At 48.8% G+C, this 20,810-nt stretch overlaps 1 protein-coding gene across 4 annotated transcripts in view; it reads right to left on the bottom strand.

The window, feature by feature from the left end:
• Positions 1 to 20,810, bottom strand: part of RYK (receptor like tyrosine kinase) — a 152,299-nt gene that overhangs the window by 57,567 nt on the left and 73,922 nt on the right. For 3 of the 4 annotated variants that reach the window (XM_077826219.1, XM_077826221.1, XM_077826222.1), the window contains one exon: positions 18,117 to 18,251. In XM_077826219.1, the coding sequence (XP_077682345.1) occupies positions 18,117 to 18,251 (135 nt within the window). The remainder of the gene's footprint in view (positions 1 to 18,116; positions 18,252 to 20,810) is intronic. The other variant, XM_077826220.1, reaches the window with a different exon arrangement.

Genomic DNA, 20,810 nt, shown 5'->3' with positions numbered 1-20,810 from the left:
CCGATCAGCTGCCTACCGGGAAAACCGAGACCATTTCACCAGGTAGGCCCGATGAGTGGAGGCTCTGCCTGCTCTCCAAGAGGACACGCTGAACCCCTTCTGAGCAAGTCCTCTCCTCCCAGCTTAACCATTGAGCAGCCATGCCATGAGGTGGAGTGCCGCTAGGCTGGGGTGGAGGAGGCAGCCCTGGCCCTGGGATAGCAGGTCCAGGCGGGATGGCAGCAGCCACCGAGGGGCTCGTGAGAGTCCCGTACCAATATTGCCTGGGCCATGCTGGGGCGATCAGGAGGACCCTGTCCGTTTTTGTCTTTTCTAAGATCTTGTCAATCAGCAGGAACAGGAGAAAAGCATAGAAAGGCTGGTCCAACTAAGGCAGAAGGAAGGCATCGGAGATGGCGCCCATGCCCAATCCGCCCCAGAGCAGAAGCGGACACACCAGCAGTTCTGCTGTGTCACAAATAGGTCCACCTGGGGAGTGCCCCACATTTGGAAAATCCTGTGAACCACCTCTGGGTGTAGTGATCACTCGTGCGGAGAGAAGAAGTCTCAGCTCAGGCAAACCGCTCGAGAATTCCGGGAGCCCGGTAAGTGGTGGGCTTCCAAGTAAGTATCGTGGGCTATACAGGAGTCCCACAGCCTGAGGGCTTCCTGGCAGAGGGCTGAGGAACAGTCCCCGCCATGCCTGTTGATGTAGAACATTGAGGCCAGGTTGTTCGTGAGAACTCTGACCACTCTGCCCTCTAGGTGTGAGTAGAAGGCCATGCATGCCAGACAGACCGTCCTGAGCTCCTTAACCTTTATATGTAGGGCACATTCCTGCGCGGACCACAGACCTTGGGTCTGTATGTTCCTCACATGGGCTCCCCACCCCAGGTCCGACACATCGGACACCAGCTCAACGGATGGGGGCCACCCCCTGAATGGGACCCTGTGGAACATATTCCCCAGGGAGGACCAGCACTGCAGAGAGGCGATCACCGGTGCGTGCAAAGTGAGGACTTTTTCCATCCTTTCTCTGGACTGGGAGAATATCGAGGCCAACCAGAGCTGGAGGAGCTGTATCTTGAGTCTGGCGTGACGAACCACGTACGTGATGCTAACATATGACTCAGGAGTTGGAGGCACACTCTGGCTGTGTCATGGGGAACTTTGTGATTGTGCCGATGAGCTCCCTTAGGGTCTCGAATCTGTCCGGTGGGTGGGAGGCCCTGGCCACATCCAGAATTGCCCCAATGAACTCTATGCGCTGCACTGGAACTAATATGGACTTGGTGTCGTTTACCAACAGGCCCGGAGTGGCACATCTGGACAGGAAGAGTGATACGTGATCTTGCACCTGAGACCTGGAGCTGCCCTTAACCAGCCAGTCATCGAGATAGGGGAACTTCTGGACTCCTCGATGTCTGAGGTAGGCCACCACCACAGACATACACTTTGTGAATACCCTGGAGGCAGTGGATAGGTCAAACGGGAGGACAGTAAATTGGTAGTGCTCCTGCCCAACCACGAAATGGAGGAAACGCCTGTGTCCCTCGAATATATGAATGTGGAAGTACACGTCCTGCAGATCGAAGTTGGTGTACCAGTCCCTAGGATCCAGGGAGGGGATGATGGAGGCCAGAGAGACCATGCAAAACTTGAGCTTTACCATGTACTGGTTCAGGCCTCACAGGTCCAAGATGGGCCTGAGCCCCGCTTTGGCCTTTGGGATAAGGAAATAGCGGGAGTAGAACCCCTTGCGTCTGAACTCCGCTGGCACCACCTCCATCGCTCCCATGCCAAGGAACTGCCTCACCACTTGCTCGAGCAGGGTCTCGTGACACAGGTCCCTGAGGAGGGACGGATATGGAGGGTGGGTAGGTTGCAGGGGGTGGGGGGGTGAGGTAAACTGGAGGGTGTAGCCTCGGAAAACGGTGTTGAGGACCCATCCGTCTGAGGTCAGCCACGACCTCTCTGGGAGAAAAGCACACAACCGGTTGGAGAAGGGGAGTTTTATTGCAGATGGATTTCTCGTATGAACTGGTAAGTCACCCCGGGGCGTCCCATCAAAACTGACACTTCCCCACCTGTTTACCCTTGGAGGGCCCAGGTTGGGGTGCAGACCGGGATTGCCGTTGCGAGCACTTTTTATAGTCCTTTGATTTTTTTATAAGGGGTCTCATATACAGAGTGGGTAGCCTGGGCAGGAGCCTGCAGCAGTTTAAACTTGGTCCTGGCCGGGGCCAGGACACAGAGGCCAAGGGTCTTTAGCGTTGTGCAGGAATCTTTCAGGACATGCAATTTCATGTCCGTCTGTTCCGCAAACAGGGCATTGCCATCGAACAGAAGGTTCTGTAAGGAGTTCTGTGCCTCACTGTTCAACCCAGACAGCAGGAGACATGACACCCTCCTCATGAACACTGCGGAGACCATAGCCCGTGGAGCCATATCTGCAGCATCCAAGGCAGCCTGAAGGTCTGTACCCTCCTCCACCACAGTCTTGAACTCTTTTTTGTCACGCTCTTGGAGGGAGTCCTCAAATGTTGGCAAACTCCACAAACTGAACTCGTATCTGCCCAGCAGGGCTTGGTGGTTCGCCACCCTCAGTTGGAAACTCGAGTATGACTACACCTTTCTACTGAATAGATCTAGTCTCTTTGAGTCCTTATTCTTAGGAGTAGGGGCTGGTTGGCCTTGTCTCTCCCGATGGTTGACCGACTCGACCACTAGGGAGTAGGGGGCAGTGTGGATATACAGGGATTCATGCCCCTTAGCGGGCAACAAGTACTTCTGTTCTGTCCTCTTAGAGATGGGGGGCAAGGAAGCCAGGGTTTGCCACAAGGCGTTCAAGATCTTTGCCACCCCTTCATGGAGTGGAAGGGCCACCCTGGCCAGTGCTGAAGCAGAGAGGACACTGAAGAGGGAGTCTGAGGGTTCCTCCACCTCCTCAGCTTGAAGGTTGAGGCTTGATGCCACCCTTTTCAACAACTCTGGGTGGGCTTTAGAGTCCTCCTGCAGGACAGGCGGAGGAGGGGCCGTGATCACCTTGTCAAGGGAGGAGGAGGATGGGGGTATGGTACTCTGCAACCGCACCGGTGCCGCAGGTCACACCACCCCATCCCCTTCTGGACGCGGGGCCAGGGATGAATGCTCCACCGACTCCTTTCTGGGGGGTTGAGAAAAGGAGACTGACAGTCTCTCCGAGGCTCCCGCCACCGAGTGAGCCACAACCAGGGGCTGCGTCGGGGGCCATGGGGCCCACTGGCATCATGGTGCCGGTCAAGGAGCCCGGTGCCACCGGTGGAACAGGCTGCTTAGCCTGACGAGCCTGGCCCATCGACTGACGACTACAAGGGAACCCGGGCTGGCATACGATCTACCGCTATCCCAGGCCTGGGAAGATCGGCGATGTCGGGAGCGATGCCGACTGTGAGACCATGATCCTGGTGTGGAGGAGCGGAAGTACTGCCGGTAGCACCTGCTCCGTGACTGGCTCCAACAGGCAGATCTGTGATGGCGAGGTGCCGGTGATTGATGCCTGGGGCTGCGGAAGTGGTGCCGTGGCCAGGACCCCAAAACAAGACAAAGAAAGGGAGCGATGCCCATACCACAAATGGCTATTGTAGTCCTTGGAGACAAGAAGCTCTGGTGCCGTCTGTCCTTGTCTTGAAGGGGCACGCTCTCCTTGTGAGGTCTACGTTCCCTCGAGGCGCAGCGGTGCCTGGAACTCCTGCCCGCCAGTACCCAGCCAGACAACCCAGTGGGGGTCAACAGGGACCTGCACAGACTGTGCATGGGGCAGTCACTGAGCGGTGAACGGCGTCAGGAACCATCCCTAGACCGTGAATGGTACCGTCCAGGTGGTGACTGCAGGCGGCTTTCCTCTGGACCGGGGAGAGCCAATGGTAGCAGTGCCCCCAATACTGGCAGAGACATAATGTTTTGGGCCACCTGCAAGGCCCGGCATGTGGCGTGGAGGGCACCCGAACGTCCCTTGGAAGTTCATAGAATCACAGAATAACAGAGTTGGAAGGGACCTCTGGAGGCCATCTAGTCAAACCCCCTGCCCAGAGCAGGACCAATCCCAACTAAATCATCCCAGCCAGGGCTTTGTCAAGCCTGACCTTAAAAACTTCTAAGGAAGGGGATTCCACCACCTCACTAGGTAATGCATTCCAATGTTTCACCACCCTCCTAGTGAAAAAGTTTTTCCTAATATCCAACCTAAACCTCCCCACTGCAACTTGAGACCATTACTCCTTGTCCTGTCATCTGCTATCACTGAAAATAGTCTAGATCCATCCTCTTTGGATCCACCTTTCAGGTAGTTAAAAGCAGCTATCAAATCCCCCCTCATTCTTCTCTTCCGTAGACTAAACAATCCCAGTTCCCTCAGCCTCTCCTCATAACTCGTGTTCCAGTCCCCTAATCATTTTTGTTGCCCTTCGCTGAACTCTCTCCAATTTCCCCACATCCTTCTTGTAGTGTGGGGCCCAAAACTGGACACAGTACTCCAGATGAGGCCTCACCAGTATCCGACAGAGGGGAACGATCACGTCCCTCGACCTCCTGGCAATGTCCCTACTTATACATCCCAAAATGCCATTGGCCTTCTTGACAACAAGGGCACACTGTTGACTCATATCCAGCTTCTCGTCCACTGTAACCCCTAGGTCATTCTCTGCAGAACTGCTGCCTAGCCACTCGGTCCCTAGTCTGTAGCGGTGCATTGGATTCTTCCGTCCTAAGTGCAGGACTCTACACTTGTCCTTGTTGAACCTCATCAGATTTCTTTTGGCCCAATCCTCCAATTTGTCTAGGTCCCTCTGAATCCTACCCCTACCCTCCAGCGTATCTACCTCTCCTCTCAGTTTAGTGTCATCTGCAAACTTGCTGAGGGTGCAATCCACACCATCCTCCAGATCATTAATGAAGATATGGAACAAAACCGGCCCCAGGACTGACCCTTGGGGCACTCCGCTAGATACCGGCTGCCAACTAGACATGGAGCCATTGATCACTACCCGTTGAGCCCGACAATCTAGCCAACTTTCTACCCACCTTGTAGTGCATCCATCCAGCCCATACTTCTTTAACTTGCTGACAAGAATACTGTGGGAGACAGTGTCAAAAGCTTTGCTAAATTCGAGGAATAACACATCCACTGCTTTCCCTTCATCCATAGAACCAGTTATCTCATCACAGAAGGCAATTAGATTAGTCAGACATGATTTTCCCTTGGTGAATCCATGCTGACTGTTCCTGATCACTTTCCTCTCCTCTAAATGCTTCAGAATTGATTCCTTGAGGACATGCTCCATGATTTTTCCGGGGACTGAGGTGAGGCTGACCGGCCTGTAGTTCCCAGGATCCTCCTTCTTCCCTTTTTTAAAGATTGGCACTACATTAGCCTTTTTCCAGCCTTCCGGGAGTTCCCCCGATTGCCATGAGTTTTCAAAGATAATGGCCAACGGCTCTGCAATCACATCCACCAATCACATCACTCCGAGGTTCGCTCGGAGTGGGCCGGGCTACTCCACTCAACCTGAGTCGGCAGCCGGAAGGCCGATGGGAACCAAGAGCTGCCCAACACAGGTCTAGTTTCTACCCTGGTTTTGCTCTGGTGCCTTGTTGAAGAAAACCTCTTTTTTGTCTTTTTGGAGTGATGGGGAATGGTTCTGGCTGGTGGAAGGCACCGAAGGGTCGCTGAGCACCGATGCCGCGGTGCTCGGTGCAGACTCGGAGCGGTGCAGCGGTGTCAGGGTCAGGACCGACTCCATCGAAATGGCTCGGAGCCGAATGTCCAGCTCCTTCTTGGTCTGAGGTTTAAAGGATCTGAAAATCTTGCAGTGATTGCTGAGATGGCTTTCCCCCAGACAGCGTAAACAGTTCGCGTGCGGGATCACTCTCAGGCATCAGCCGCTTGCAAGTGTCGCACGATTTAAAGCCTGGGGCATGGGGCATGCCCCGACCCGGGCACACTAAACTAACTCTAACTAAACTACTTTTGACTACAGGTACTAGCAACTATGAACTAACTGAGTTCAAGAGGGAAGCTATAGCAAACCTCGAGCAGAGCAGTACCGACGCATCTTCACTGGCAGCACGAACGAATTGAGGGTGGGGGGAGCGCACAACACCCCTTATACTGTGCCATAGGGGTGCCACTCCAGGGGTCGCTTGACGCGCTCCCCTATGGGTACTGCTAGGGGGAAAACTTCCGGCACCGGTGCATGAGGCGAGCACGCATACCTACTGTGGAATGCACATGAGCAATCACTCGAAGAAGAGGAGTCGGTGCAGGCAGAGCTCCAAACCAGCAGAAAAAACTCTGACATCTGTGCCAAAATCGCATGGAGCATAGGGGAGAAGGGCTACACCAGGGACACGGAGCAGTGCCATGTGAAAATAAGAGCGCTTTGGCAAGCGTACCAGAAGACAAGACAGGTGAACAGTCATTCTGGTTCTGCACCACAGACATGCGCCTTCTATGAGGAGCTGCATGCGATTCCCAGTGGTAACCCCACCACTACCCCAAAATGCTCTGTGGATACCTCCTAGGAGCCCCGGGTGACCTCGAGCAACAATGAGGAGGACATTGTTGATGAGGGAAAGGAGGAGGAGAAGAATGCGAGGCAGGCAAGAGGAGGATCCATTCTCCCAGACAACCAAGAACTGTTTTTCATCCTGGAGCCCATTCCCTCACAGGACCAATTGTCGGCAGAGCGTGATGCCAGGGAAAGCACCTCTGGAGAGTACACATTTCCAATCAAACTGTAGGGTTACATGCTATTATTTTTAATGTTTAATCTGAACAAAGTAGTAGATGTAGTGGTTATCAGTAGCCACTGCAGCTACGCAGAGGGTGCTCTCAGAAAAAGACTGTTTATGTGCACGGCGATGACCCTGGAATCCTCCATGGAGATCTCTAGGAAGCTTTCATTGTGGTACTCTGCAAACTTTTGCTGAAGGTTTCCGGAAAGGGCTGCTTTATTTTGTCCACAATGGTAAGACACTTTCCCACACCACTCCAGTATTAACTCTTCTGGCATCATTGCAGCACAAGGACCAGGTCTGTACTCAGACACATGCAGCATCTGCTCCCTTTCTGCCTCTGTTACCCTCAGGAGAGTGATATTACATCGGAAAACGCGGGAAGTTTTAAACGCAAGCCCTTAAACTGCAAACAATTCAACAAGTAATCGGCCGCTTTGGTGAAATCTGGGTCATAAAACCACGCTTTCCCCAGCATGCCGTTGGTGTGGTTGGAAGGGATCACTGTGTATTGCAACCAGCATTTAAAGGGTGGCTTCCTGTTTGTCTCCCTTCCTCCCCAACCAAGTGCAGCTTTTGTAAAAATCAGACTATTTGGGGGAGCTTATTACTGGTGCCTGTCCTCAAGCACCATCCAGGTTGCTAGAGGAAAGGGGGCTTTTCTGAAGTTGGAACCACTGATTCCAAGGATGTCTTCGCAAAAGCTGCAGCACAAGACCTCTCGCCCATGCCTCGTGGCCTTACTCACCAAAGCCATAGCAGCAAATCGACTCTTGCAATAGCCAGCAGTTGTGATTACGTTGTGGCTTGCAGGAAAGTGCATGGAGGGGGTATTTCGTTTATAAAAAGAATTAACCTTGCACCAGAAACAATGTATGCACTGTCAATGCTATCCTTGTACTTTGCATTCCTTGCAGCTGAAACCTTGTTCGTCGGCGCATCTCGCACACCAGGACAGAGACTTTCCCAGATTAGAAGGTTGAAAAAGACGACTCGGGAAGACATGTTCAATGAGTTAATGTGTAACTCCAAGAGGGACAAGACGGAGCTCAGTGCACGGAGGATTACACCATCCAACAACCTGCACAAGGATAGGGAGGACAGGACAGCATGCAGGGAAAAAGAGCGTGCCGCACAGGATGAGATGCTGTGGATTATGAAGGAGCAATCAAACATGTTGAGGCATCTGGTTGAGGTTTAAGAAAGGCAGCTGGATGCTAGAGTCCCTCTGCAGCCTATGCTGAACCTGCTGCCATCGTCGCCAAGTTCCACATCCTCCTCTCCCAGCTGTCCTATGAGGTGGGGGGCGGGGTTTGGTATCCCTTGCACTCAGTTCCAGGGGAGGGTACAAGGACCAGAAGGCACCCAATCCCACACTTTTGATTGTTACTGCAGTGCAATTGTAAGCAAGCTGTCCTTCTTTCCCCTCCCTCCCCCTCCGTGTTATCAGCCCTTTTGCCCCAGGTTAATTTACTTTTCTTTGCTGTCTCTGAGTGTTTGTGAGCATAAAAAATAATAGATTGAGGAGAAAGGGCTCTTTATTTATTCAGCAGACTGTGGTTAGTGGGGGTGAAGTTTACAGGGGAGAAAATGCAATGAAGGGGACAGGTTGGTAAGGAACCACACACAAGTGTCACATTACTGAGGGTCATTGCTGAAACTGGTTTTCAAAGCCTCAGAGATGCAGAGCCCCTTAATGTGCTCTTCTTATTGCCCTGGTGTCTAACTGCTCAAAACTGGCTGCCAGGTGATCTGCTTCAAACCCCCACCTCACCAGAAACTTTTCTCCCTTTATTTCACAGATATTATGGAGCACACAGCAGGAACAACAATAATGGAGATATTGCTTTCACTGAGGTCTAACCTAGTAAGCAAACAATGTCAACAGCCTTTTAAATGCCCAAAGGCACATTCCACCCCCATTCTGTGCTTGCTCAGCCTATGATTGAAGCCCCAAGGTAGATTTACCCTCTCCGAATTGATTCCCCACTGACTGGTAGCAGTCTGGTGTTCAAGCTTCCACAGAGCTATCGTCACTCACTTCTCAACTGTCTGAGCAGCTCTCATTTTAGTACTGCTGCACTTCAGGGCTGGGGAAAGCTCTTCACATAGTTCCATGAAAGTGGCCGTACACATTCAGAAGGTCTGCAGCCACGGCTCATCATACAATGATGTGGTTCCACCAGTCACTGCTTGTTTCCTGGGCCCAGAAGCAGCGCGCCACCGTGTTGTGACTGTCACCAGCAACTGCAAATTGCTCCACTCCATGGCTTCCAGCAGGGCTGCTTGCGTGGTATCACACTGTTCCATGCGGCGGCTCCTCCTTCAGATGAGTAAATACTGCAGGATAAGGTATGAAGTGTTTGTAATGCTCACAACAACACTGTACAGCTGAGCGGGGTCCATGCTTACCATACTACGGCATCTGTGCAGGTAACCCAGGTTTACAAAACAAGGTGCAAAAAAGGCTTGGTTTCTTTGCCGCTGATTTCAGGGAGGAAGGTAAGTGCATCATGGGAGGCTAAAAAATGGTTACTCACCTTTGTTCTTTGAGATGTGTTGCTCAATTTAGATGTGCGCGTGCTGTGTGCATGGCCGTCGGAAAATTTTTACCCTAGCAACACCTGGTGGGTTGGCTGTGGAGCCCCCTGAAGTGGCGTCTTCATGGCTCTCGATATATACACCAGCCGATCCTGCGCCCCCTCAGTTCCTTCTTGCCGGCTACTCCAACAGACAGGAAGGGGGCAGGTTTGGAATGGATATGAGCAACACATCTTGAAGAACAATAGTTACAAAGGTGAGTAACCATTTTTTCTTCTTTGAGTGCTTGCTCATATCGATTCCAATTCAGGTGACTCCCAAGCCTCACCTAGGTGGTGGGGTCGGAGTGAAGCAACGCTAATTGTAGCACCGCTCTGCCAAACGCTGCGTTGTCTCTGGCGTGCAGGATGATGGCATACTGTCAAGCGAAAGTGTGTACCACGGACCAAGTTGCAGCTCTTCAGATCTCCTGGATCGGCACCTGGGCCAGAAAAGCCGCTGATGAGGCCTGGGCCCTTGTGGAGTGAGCAGTGAAGGGCGGGGTTGATACACCGGCCAGATCATAGCAGGCATGGATACAGGACTTGATCTACGAGGAGATCCACTGAGATGAAACCAGGAGGCCTTTCTTCTGGTCCGCCACCACAACGAAGAGCGGGGTCGTCTTCCTGAACGGTTTCGTATGCTCAATGTAGAAAACAAGGGCCCTACAGACATCGAGGGAGTGCAGTCATTGTTCCTGGCGACCGGTGTGCGGTTTTGGATAAAAAACTGGAAGAAATATGTCCTGGCTAAGATTGAAGGCTGATACAACCTTCGGAAGAAAGGCCGGATGAGGCCGAAGCTGCACTTTATCTTTATGAAAGATAATGTAGGGTGGTTCAGAGGTAAGGGCTCTGAGCTTGAAGACACACCACGCTGACATGATAGAGACAAGGAAAGCTGTTTTCCAGGAGAGGTAGAGGAGGGAGCAGGTGGCCAGCAGCTCAAATGGGGGCCCTGTGAGTCTGGGAGGAGCAGGTTAAGGTCCCATGTGGGGACTGGTTGTCAAACTTGTGGGTAGAGAAGGTCCAGGCCCTTAAGGAACCTGCCAACCATGGGACTGGCAAAGATAGAGCAGCCATTTGCACCCAGGTGAAAGGCCAAGATGGCCGCAAAGTGAACTCTGATGGAGGATGCCGCCAGGCCCTGCTGGTTTAGGCCCAGCAGGTATTCCAAAACGAGGGGCATGGACACCTGGAGAGGGTCGTGTTGTGCTGAGTGCACCAGCATGAGAACCGCTTCCACTTAGCCGTATATGTGGCCCTAGTAGAGGGCTTCCTGCTGCCCATCAGTACTTGTTGCAGATTCTGAACAGCAAAGTTCTGCAGGGTTCAGCCACGCAGCATCCATGCCGTAAGGTGGAGAGATCGTACATCGGGATGGCAGAGACAACCATGATCCTGAGTAATCAGATCTGGAAGAGGGTAATCAGATTCAAAGCATAGAGAATCCCTCTAGGCAAAACCTTAAGTTACAAAAAGACACAAAAACAGGAATATACATTCCATTCAGCACAACTTATTTTATCAGCCATTTAAACAAAACAGAATCTAACACATATCTAACTAGATTGCTTACTGACTCTTTACAGGAGTTCTGATCTGCATTCCTGCTCTGGTCCAGGCAAAAACAAACACACACATACACACACAGAGAACCCTTTGTTTCCCCCCACCCCTCCAGTTTTGAAAGTATCTTGTCTCCTCATTGGTCATTTCGGTCAGGTGCCAGCGAGGTTGTCTTAGCTTCTTAACCCTTTACAGGTGAAAGGGATTTAACGGTGTTTACCCTTCCCTTTATATTTATGACAAGGCCTAACCGAAGAAACGTGTCCATGACCAAGCGGAGGTGGGACTGCACCTGTCCTTTGGTGCGTCCCGGATAAGCCAGTCCTCGAGGTAAGGGTATACCTCCATCCGCCACCGATGAAGGAAGGCTGCCACAACCACCATTTGGTAAACACTCGGGGGGCCATGGAAAGACTGAAGGGCAGGGCCGTGAACTGATAATGTTCACGGTTGACCACAAAGTGGAGGAAGTGTCTGTGCGCCGGATGAATTGCTATGTGGAAATGTGTGTCCTTCATGTCGAGGACAGCATACCAGTCTCCAGGAAAGGTATGATGGTGCCCAAGGAGACCATGCGGAATTTCAACTTTACCATGAACCTGAGACCATACAGGTTCAGAATGGACTGAAGCCCTCACTTTGCCTTGGGGATTAGGAAATAACGGGAGTAAAACCACTTTCCCCTTAGCTCCCTCAGAACCTCCTTGATCGCCCCCATTGCGAGGAGCATCTGAACCTCCTGAATAAGGAGTTGCTCGTGAGGGACGGGGAAGGAGGGTGGGAGGAAGAAAATTGGAGAGAGTATCCCACTTCCACCATGCAGAGGACCCAGCAGTCCATAGTTATGTGGGATAAGGCAAGGTGGAAGCGGGATAAATGATTCAAGAAGGGTGGGGTAAGATCCTGAATGAGGTCTGGTACATCGTCCTCAAGCGTCCCTTCAAAAGGCCTGTTTTGAGCCCGATGAAGGCTTGGACAGTCCCTGGCCTTGCCCAGACTGGGGGTTGGAGGGCTTCCTCCTGCCATTACACCCCCGTCTCCTATAAAAATCCTGCCTCGGTTGAAGAGGAGGATAGGAGCATTGTTGTGGCTGCTGGGGTTTGAAGGGTTTCCGCTGGATAGCTGGAGTGTGCATCCCCAGGGACTTCATCATCATTGCCCTTGAGTCCTTAGCGCTTTGTAGCCTGGAATTAGTCTTGTCTGAAAACAGGCCCTCTCCATCAAAGAGGAAGTCCTGCAGTGTTTGTTGAAGTTCTGGTGGCAGGTTGGAGGTTTGCAGCCAGGAGATACGCCTCATTGTTATCCCCGAGAACAAAGTACGTGCGGCAGAATCTGCAGCGTCTAGCGAGGCCTGCAATGAGGTCTGTGCCACTGCTTTGCCCTCATCAACCAAGGCCCCAAACTCCTCTCTGAACTCAGGAGGTACTAACTCCTTAAATTTCAGCATGGAGTTCCAGGAGTTAAATGTGTAGCGGCTCAGGAGTGCCTCCTGATTAGCGATCCTGAGCTGAAGATCCCCCGAGAAATAAACTTTGCGCCCAAACAGATCAAGGTGCTTGGCGCCCTTTGATTTGGGAGCTGGGGCCTGATGGCCATGCCCTTCTCTCTCATTTACCGATGCTACCACTAGCGAACAAGGCTGTGGGTGGGTGAACAAATAATCATAGCCCTTTGAGGAGACAAAGTATTTGCGCTCCGCTCCCTGAGCAGTCGGTGGGATGAATGCAGGTGTTTGCCAGATTGTTCTTGTGGTAGATTGGATAGTCTGAATAAGGGGTAGGGCTACCCTTGACGGAGCTTCTGCTGACAGAATATCCACCACCGGGTCCTCCACCTCTACCACCTCCTCCACTTGCAAGTTCATATTGCGGACCACCCTGCGCAGGAGGTCCTGGTGGGCAGAGAGGTCTGTGAGAAGGGGACCCAATACTGCAGTGCCTGCCACCTCCTCGTTGGGTGAGGAGGAGGAGGCCACAGGGGGGAGCGGGTCATCTAAGGCCTCTTGCGGAACTGGGCTAAGCTGTCCTGTGCAGTGACCTCAGGGCCCGGAGCAAGAACTGATATTGGAGGAGGTCCTGTAGCCAGAAGAGGAGCCACCACCGTCTCCATGCTTCCCGGGGTGGGCCAAGTGGCAGCAGCTCTGGCACTCATGGGTCCGACGGGGCTGAGCGAGAAGTCCCAGACAGAGCACCCTGGGCCTGGTGGTACGCCCAGGGTGTCCAGAACGGCCATTGGATGGGTCCTTGAGTGGGACGCTGCTCCTGCGCCTGCCAATGCCCAACCCCGACTCCAGGCAGCTATGGTCCACCTGGTGGCGGTCTGAGAAGCGCAACCCTGCCTCCGATCCCGAAGAATGGGAAACGGAACAGGAAGGCCATCGTGGTGCCAAGTGGATCTTCCCCGGGTCACGCCGACGGGGTGATGGTGAACGGTGCCATGACACTGGGGAGCGGTACCGGGACCTGGAACGGTGCCTGGATCTGGACCAGGGTCTAGATGATGAGCATCAGGTCCGGTATCTGCTACTTGAGTGGCGCCGTGACCGGGACCAGCGCTGGGACTGCGAGCGGTGTCGGCAGCAGGAACGGTACCGAGAACGAGACCGGAGCTGTGGCTTGACCGACGGTGCTAACAGGTAGATCAGGGCCAGTTTGCCTCGGGACGGTGCTGCACATGCAGGTACCGGTGCCTTGGCATGAGGCTGAGGGGATGCCGATGCCATCATGGCAATAAAGTCCCTCGCAACCACAAAGGTATCCAGGGTGGACAGCAACTGGACCTCGACCACGCTGTGTACTGGGGAGTCCAGGGGCTCCGGACTCAACGGCTCTCCTCCCGGGGCCGGAGTCAACGGTGCCGAGGCCGTAGACTGTGCCCCTAGGTGCTCCCCTGCAGGATGCGCCTCCAGAGGCAGTTCCAAGGGGGCTGGCCTCTGTGGAGGTGGGCCAGCCTTTTTCAGCTTTCGGTGCCACTTCCCGGCAGGGGAGTGGGAGCAGTGCCAGGCCGATGATGTCGGCTGCGGTGCCGAAGAGCGTCGGTGCCGTGGATCTCAGTCAGAGTCCAACCGCGGTGCAGCTCCTACTGCTGCCGCCGGGGCGCTGCGCACCGAGGCACTCGGTGCCAGATCTTGGCATGCCGCAGGAGGTTGAGGGCTAAGAGCCGCCTCCATAAGGAGCTGTTTGAAACGAAAGTCCTGTTCCTTCTTGGTCCGGGGACGAAAACCCTTGCAGATCCTGCACTTGTTTGCTAGATGAGACTCCCCCAGACACTTTAGGCAAGAGTCATGGGGGTCACCCGTTGGCATGGACTTAGAGCAGGAACCGCAGGGCTTGAATCCCGGAACTTTGGGCATGAGCCGAATAGAAAATAAGGAAGGAAGGGAAACCCTCCAACCCACTAACACTAATTCTAACTACAACTATAACTATGAACTACTATAAACTATCAACTATGAACTATTATAAACTAGAAACTGCAAGTGCTAGGGAGAGCGGAGACCAGTGAAGCAGAACTCCACAGTTCCAACGACAGTCATGGGCAGTAACAAGGAACTGAGGGCTGCGTCGGCTGGGGTATATATCGAGAGCCATGAAGGCGCCACTCCAGAGGGCTCCACAGCCAACCCACCAGGTGTTGCTAGGGTAAAAATTCTCCGATGGCCGTGCACGCAGCAGGCGCACACCTAAATTGGAATCAATATGAGCAGCACTCGAAAAAGAACACCATGTTCCCATAACCACCCGCGCAATGTTTTGGTCCCATAAGGCATTGCAAGCCCAAACCAAAATTCCACTTGGCTACATGCACTGTGGGATAGCTACCCACAGTGCAGCGCTCTGTGCATTGATGCAAGCCCTGCTAGTGACGATGCGCTCCAACGACACAATGAGCATAGCTGGGATGCGCAAGATCGACTTGCTTAAATTGGAGGCACGATGTCAACTTACATAAAATAGACTTAACTTTGTAGTGTAGACATGCCCTTAGATTGTACACTCTTCAGAGTAGGAACTGTGATTGTACAGTGCCTAGCACAATGTGCTACAATAATAAGATGCAAATTTCTATACACTAACTACAGGAAAAACAGATTACCTCCACAGACTCGTTCTTGTAGTCCACGTAAAAAGCAGTTAGCTTTAAAGAGAGCTAACATGCTGTGACAAATGAAGGGCGTGGGATGAGCTCCCTTTTATGGACCCCCAACCAGCCAGTTACCTATAAAATCCCTGTTAGTAGCTGTTCTCTACTTGCTTTACCTGTAAAGGGTTAAAATAGCCCATAGGTAAAAGGAAGGGAGTGGGCATCTGACCAAAAGAGCCAACGGAAGGCCTAGAACTTTTTAAAATTGGGAAAAAACTTTCCGTTTGTCTGTCGTTGTTTTCTCCGGAGTGGGGAAACAGAACAGCTATGCTGTAAAAACCTGTGGGTCATATATGAAAATTACTAGATCATACGTAGAAACTACTTATTTGAAACCCCAGATACGTAAGTAGATCAGGAAATGTCTAGGAAGACGCGATTAGGTTTATCTCTATTATTTCTTTATGTCTTGTGGACTCCTCTGTGCTAACTTTAGGTGCTTTGTTTTACTTGTAACCTTTAAGTTGAACCTCAAGAGAGCTATCTTGATGCTTAATTTTTGTAATTGTTTTTTTTTTTAATCTAGCTAAAAGCCCAAGTTCCAAATGTATTTCAATATATTTCCTTTCTTTTTAATAAAATTTACCTTTTTTTAATTTTATTTTACTAAGAACAGGATTGGATTTGTGTGTCCTAAGAGGTTTGTGCTTATGTTGTTTGTTTAGCTGGTGGCTACAGCTGATTTCCTTTGTTTTCTTTCTCAGCTCTTCCCCGGGGGGGGGGGGGGGGGGGGGGGGGAAGAGGTGAAAGGGCTTGAGGGTACGCCACAGGAAGGAATTCCGTAGTGCGCTTTCTTGGGGTGTCTCAGGTTTTTTTATGCACTTGGGTGGTGGCAGCATCTACCCATCCAAGGTCAGCGAAAAGCTGTAACCTCGGGAGTTTAATACCAGCCTGGAGCGGCCAGTATTATTTTTTAGAATCCTTGTGGGCCCCCACCTTCTGCACTCAAAGTGCCAGAGTGGTGAATTAGCCCTGACACATGCAATCAATCATAAATACACAGCCTGGATTGCTTCAAAAAGCAAAGCAAGCCAGCCTTCCTCCTTCCATTCCAGACTTGAAAACAGCACTGCTGAAGGTACTTTAGATCTAGGTTACAATTCTACAAAAAGACTTGAAGAATCCCACAAAAAGAAGGATATTTTATACTATGACTTTAGCATTATTCTTCCCATCTTCAGTACTGTAGCTGGTATCTACCTAGCTAGTAATCATGAAATGTTGGGATGAAGGCAGTTATAACAAATTAATCTTTCATATACTCCAGTATTTAATGTGATGTACTGTGTCTCACTTTACATACAAATTCATGTAGGACTTTTAGAATACATTAGAAGTCACAATAGTAATATAAAATCCTTATTAAAATATATAGAAACTATATAGTCATCATTCTTGTTTCCTGAAGTAATCATTACAATTGCTCCACGCTCTTCAGCCCGTACTCCTTGAAAACTCCAAATTTGCAGCGCTCCAAAATTGAAGCTCCGAGCCATTAATCTAGCTTACCAGAAACTGGCACGTCTACCCACCATTAACATCTGTCCCATTTAAATTTAGCCAAATTAAAAGCTTTGTTAGAACTAACTTTTGGGGACTAACAGCAGTTAGGTTTTCAGGATTCCTCAGAACCTAGTCATGTTGCAATGCAGTAACCCAGCACTGTGCCACGTGTTTGGGTGACATGACACTGTCAAAACAATGACAATTGTGCTGCTGTGTTCCAGCCAAAGCACTGCTACAATTTGAAGCTTATGACACACTCGAAATCAAGTCAGAAAGCTTCAGGCATGCCAAATATAAATCCGAAGTGTCTCTTACGATCCAAGCTACAAGGCAGTATTATTTGTGCATATCCTGCCTTCAGAAGCACTTGGATCCTTTCCAAGACAAGACAAGCAACCCTATTTCTCTTTGTCGTGGACATTATAAGCATACCTGGGGTGGCATTTGAGGATGCTTGCTGTTTCAATTCTTTAGAAGTCTCTCTGCATTAGAGTCAATGGCTGGAAGTAGAAAATTAAAAGATTTTCCCCTACACACAAAGGAAACAAATTAATGGTCCAAGAGCCCTTAAAAACAGCTCTTTTTTGTGGAATCAACTAGTTGAGACAGAAGAACAAAGTTCACTAAGGTTTAAAAAGTTTTGGATAAGTGTAATGTGAACACTGAAGCAGCTTTGTTCACTTCAAAAAAGGAACAGAGGCAATTAGTTTATATCTCTTTGCAAAGAGATTCAGCATAAGCTCTCACAAGGTGATTTAATAGCTCAGATATCAGAGTTGAGTGCTCTAAATCTGGGCATGCTTTGGAGAAGACACACAAGAGCGTAGATCTACTGTAATTGTACAGATTACTGAGAGAACATAAAACAGCTATTTTTAAAATCAATTTCTTGACTTCTTGACTACCAGATACAAAACTGAGGTCAACATAAATCTACAAGTGTACTTTCAAAACGAAAAACACTGAGCCAGACAGAAAAGAATCAAGTGATCTCTCCTCTTGTGAGCTTTCACATCCACAATCTGTTTATTCTGCACTCATTACTCATATTGTGGTAGTCACTGGAGTCTTCATTTAGCATCCTCTAATTTGGCCGAGTTGAAAGGGAGACTGCTAAAATAAATTTAAAGGATGACTGAATTTTTCAGTGAAGCGCTTTCTCTACCAGTGGAAAATGAGTTATTTTGCCATCACTTTGAGTTGCAGTTAGTCAGCCCACACTTTATGGGAGAGCCTGAACAAATGCTAAGACTTATTTAAATACGATATATTATCAAGACAGACTCAAATTGAAATGCCATCTTTCACAATAATTTAGTTTGTGGAATTCAGGAGACCAGAAAATAAGAGAAAAGCATTTTTAAAGAAGTGAATTGTTGGACAAATGATATGCGTATTTCAAGTTTCTAATCATTTCCTTACATCTTCAACTAAAGTCACATAAGGATCAGAAGTAACATCTATTGTCCATGTGTAACATTCTTGGGGAGAAAATCATATGAGGACAAATGAATATATCACCCATGGTACCTAACAAGTGTTTAAGGAAAGTCTTGTAAATACCTTCTTGGAGTACATCTTTTAGAGTTATCCTCTCTCTGGAGATTGCTACGTCCTTCACTTTAGCTTTTGCCTCCAACAAGGTGACGCTTTTAAGATCATTCTTCTCTATCCGTAACGTAGGATAACCTGAGGAGCCAGCAGAGCCAAACAAACCAATATAAATACCCTTATAATGAGAATCCAAGCACATCACTTCCCTCAATACCACCTACATATGGAAAGGACACAAAATTAATGCCTAGTTATAAGTAATCAAGATTAGGTTTCAGCATAAAATACAAGTAGCAAAATACACTGAGAAAGGCAACATGAATATAAATGCCTCTGAAGTGAGCACATGCTCAGTCAGTCATTCTATATAACCAACTCATTCAGTTTGTATTTGTTTACCTTGTTATACACTTAAGACAGTTATTGCCTTAACCAAATACACAGATTGGTGGGCAACTAAACAAATAATCATGCTCAGAACTGTGCAGTACATGGTTACAATGAAGCCAACTTCTTACTGTGGATTACAACAGCAATCTGAAAAGCACAGACATATCAGTGCCCTCTTCTGGACGTTTGAGACTTCTAAAGGGGTGACTATATTCAGGAACGTTTTAATGATATTATAGTAATGGAGTCCATGGATAAATGTTTAAAGGGACAACTTGAAAGTCATATTTATCCAAAAATTGTTACACGTTAATACTTAAGATTACTAAAACCAAAGTAGGTTAGAGAGCAAAATTAATATTTTTTTCAGTTTACTTTGTGCATATATTTTCTGTTAAGTCATTTCTACTGTTTCCCCATCAGTATGGGTCTCAGACAAGAGGTAAAAGATCCTTAGAAATAGAAAAATGTAGACTGAACTCCATTTAGCAAGAAGTCTCACCATGGTAATGCTGATGCACAGAGTTGTCACTGTAAATCTGGTTTGATATTTATTGTCATAACAAAGCACAAAAGTAAAGCTGGCTTCATACAAACAATATGTGTACTGAGACTAGGATCCTTTGTAAGACCTAAAGGAACCTGGATTATGTGACATCACCAGAGCAGTGCAATCATTTAATTTACATGGCATCTTTCATCCAAAGATAGCAAAACAAATGTTAAGCCTCAAACCCACCTCATAGGAGAGTTAACTATTGCAATACGTATTCACAGGTGGCACAAACCACATTCCATCAATCAAGGGAGCCTACTGGAGTATGACTCTGCCTAAAGAAGATTACGAGAGTGTCTTTTTTAGGCTCATTAATAGGTTTCCAGGAGCTCAAGATCCTGCCAAAATAACTAAAGTGTAACTTATCTGAAACCCCACAGGGTTGTTCCTATATTTGATATGACATCACTAGCATAGTGCATAAGGAGGGGGAAGAGGATGACTTGGGAAAAAGGCAAATCTAAAATCACTGTATGCTAATTTCCTTTTCTGACCTCTTGTGGGCATTCATCATAATTTGGAAATAGTTTCTTAATTAAGAGTTTCTTAATTCTATTTGTAGATCACCTTTTCAGGAGCTTTTTTGTTAGAGGAGAGTGAACTCACAGACTTCAGAATTCATTTTGTTAGGGAAAACAAGTGTATGCAATTCTGAGGACTGTTATTTGAGATCATAGGTGCACAACTTCCTCCAGTTGGAGGCATCAGGAAATTTTATTTGAGATTAAGACTATTTCTGAAGGTGAAGGTGGTTCGCTGAAATTTCTCCTGATATACTGTACGTGGCGTAAGTAACATCACAGCGAGAAGAACAAACAGGGAAAAGTTTTTGGTTATATGAGCATTTTTAAAAAATGAATGTTTTAATATTTTTACTTTAACACATTCACCCTAATCTAGGTAATAGAACAGTGAAATATGATTAAAACCTCAACTTATCCCACTGCTAAACAAAACTTCTCAGCCAATGTACACCGAACTGCCAAGTGCCAAGGCAAACAGCTGAGCATTGTCAAGAAAGAACAAAATGTGATTTGATTTACAGTTTTATTCTTTCTAAACTGGCCACTGGAGATATTGAGAGAAATATGCAGCTGGGGTTAACAGGAAGATGAAGTTAGTTCCTCCTCTCTGGCTCCACTGATAGTTGACACCCTCCCTGTGAATGTGATAGGCAGCTGCAAAGGCATATTCCTCTCCTGCTAGCCCAGTCATGTCACCTCCTCTTTGGAGCTCACAAAACAGGCTCTCTCTGAAACACAACATCAAGTTCACATTCCTCATAATCGGCTTGGAAAGCCTTCACAGACCTACCCTACATCTTTGACCTCATGCCTTAGCACATTATCTCCAGCCCTAGAGACCCTTTATTTCCTTTATACTCTCAATACTCCTGACTCCATGCTTTTTCTCCCACACTGCTGCATGTCTGGAATAACACTGCTGATACCCATTCCAGAGACAGTGAAATCAGTCAAAACTTCTGAGACAAAAAAATGTTTTTGAATAAAATAACTTTTTTGTGAGATGTGTGCGCATTGCATGCCAAATTTTGATTTTTCAGCAAAAACTGAAATTTTCAGCCCAAGTTTTTGGGTTTTCAATTTCCACCAAAACCACATTTTCTACAGGATTTTTTTATACCAGCTGTTCCCATTCAAACCACTATCCCTCCTCATTCAAATCCCCATTTAAAACCTAACTCTGATGTCTACCATACAAACAACAAATTAATTATAAACTAGTACATTACCACC

Source organism: Eretmochelys imbricata, chromosome 9 (assembly GCF_965152235.1).
Source record: "Eretmochelys imbricata isolate rEreImb1 chromosome 9, rEreImb1.hap1, whole genome shotgun sequence".
Lineage (NCBI taxonomy): Eukaryota > Metazoa > Chordata > Testudines > Cheloniidae > Eretmochelys > Eretmochelys imbricata.
Note: the sequence above shows the minus strand (reverse complement) of the source record. Positions and strands in the feature narration are given on the sequence as shown.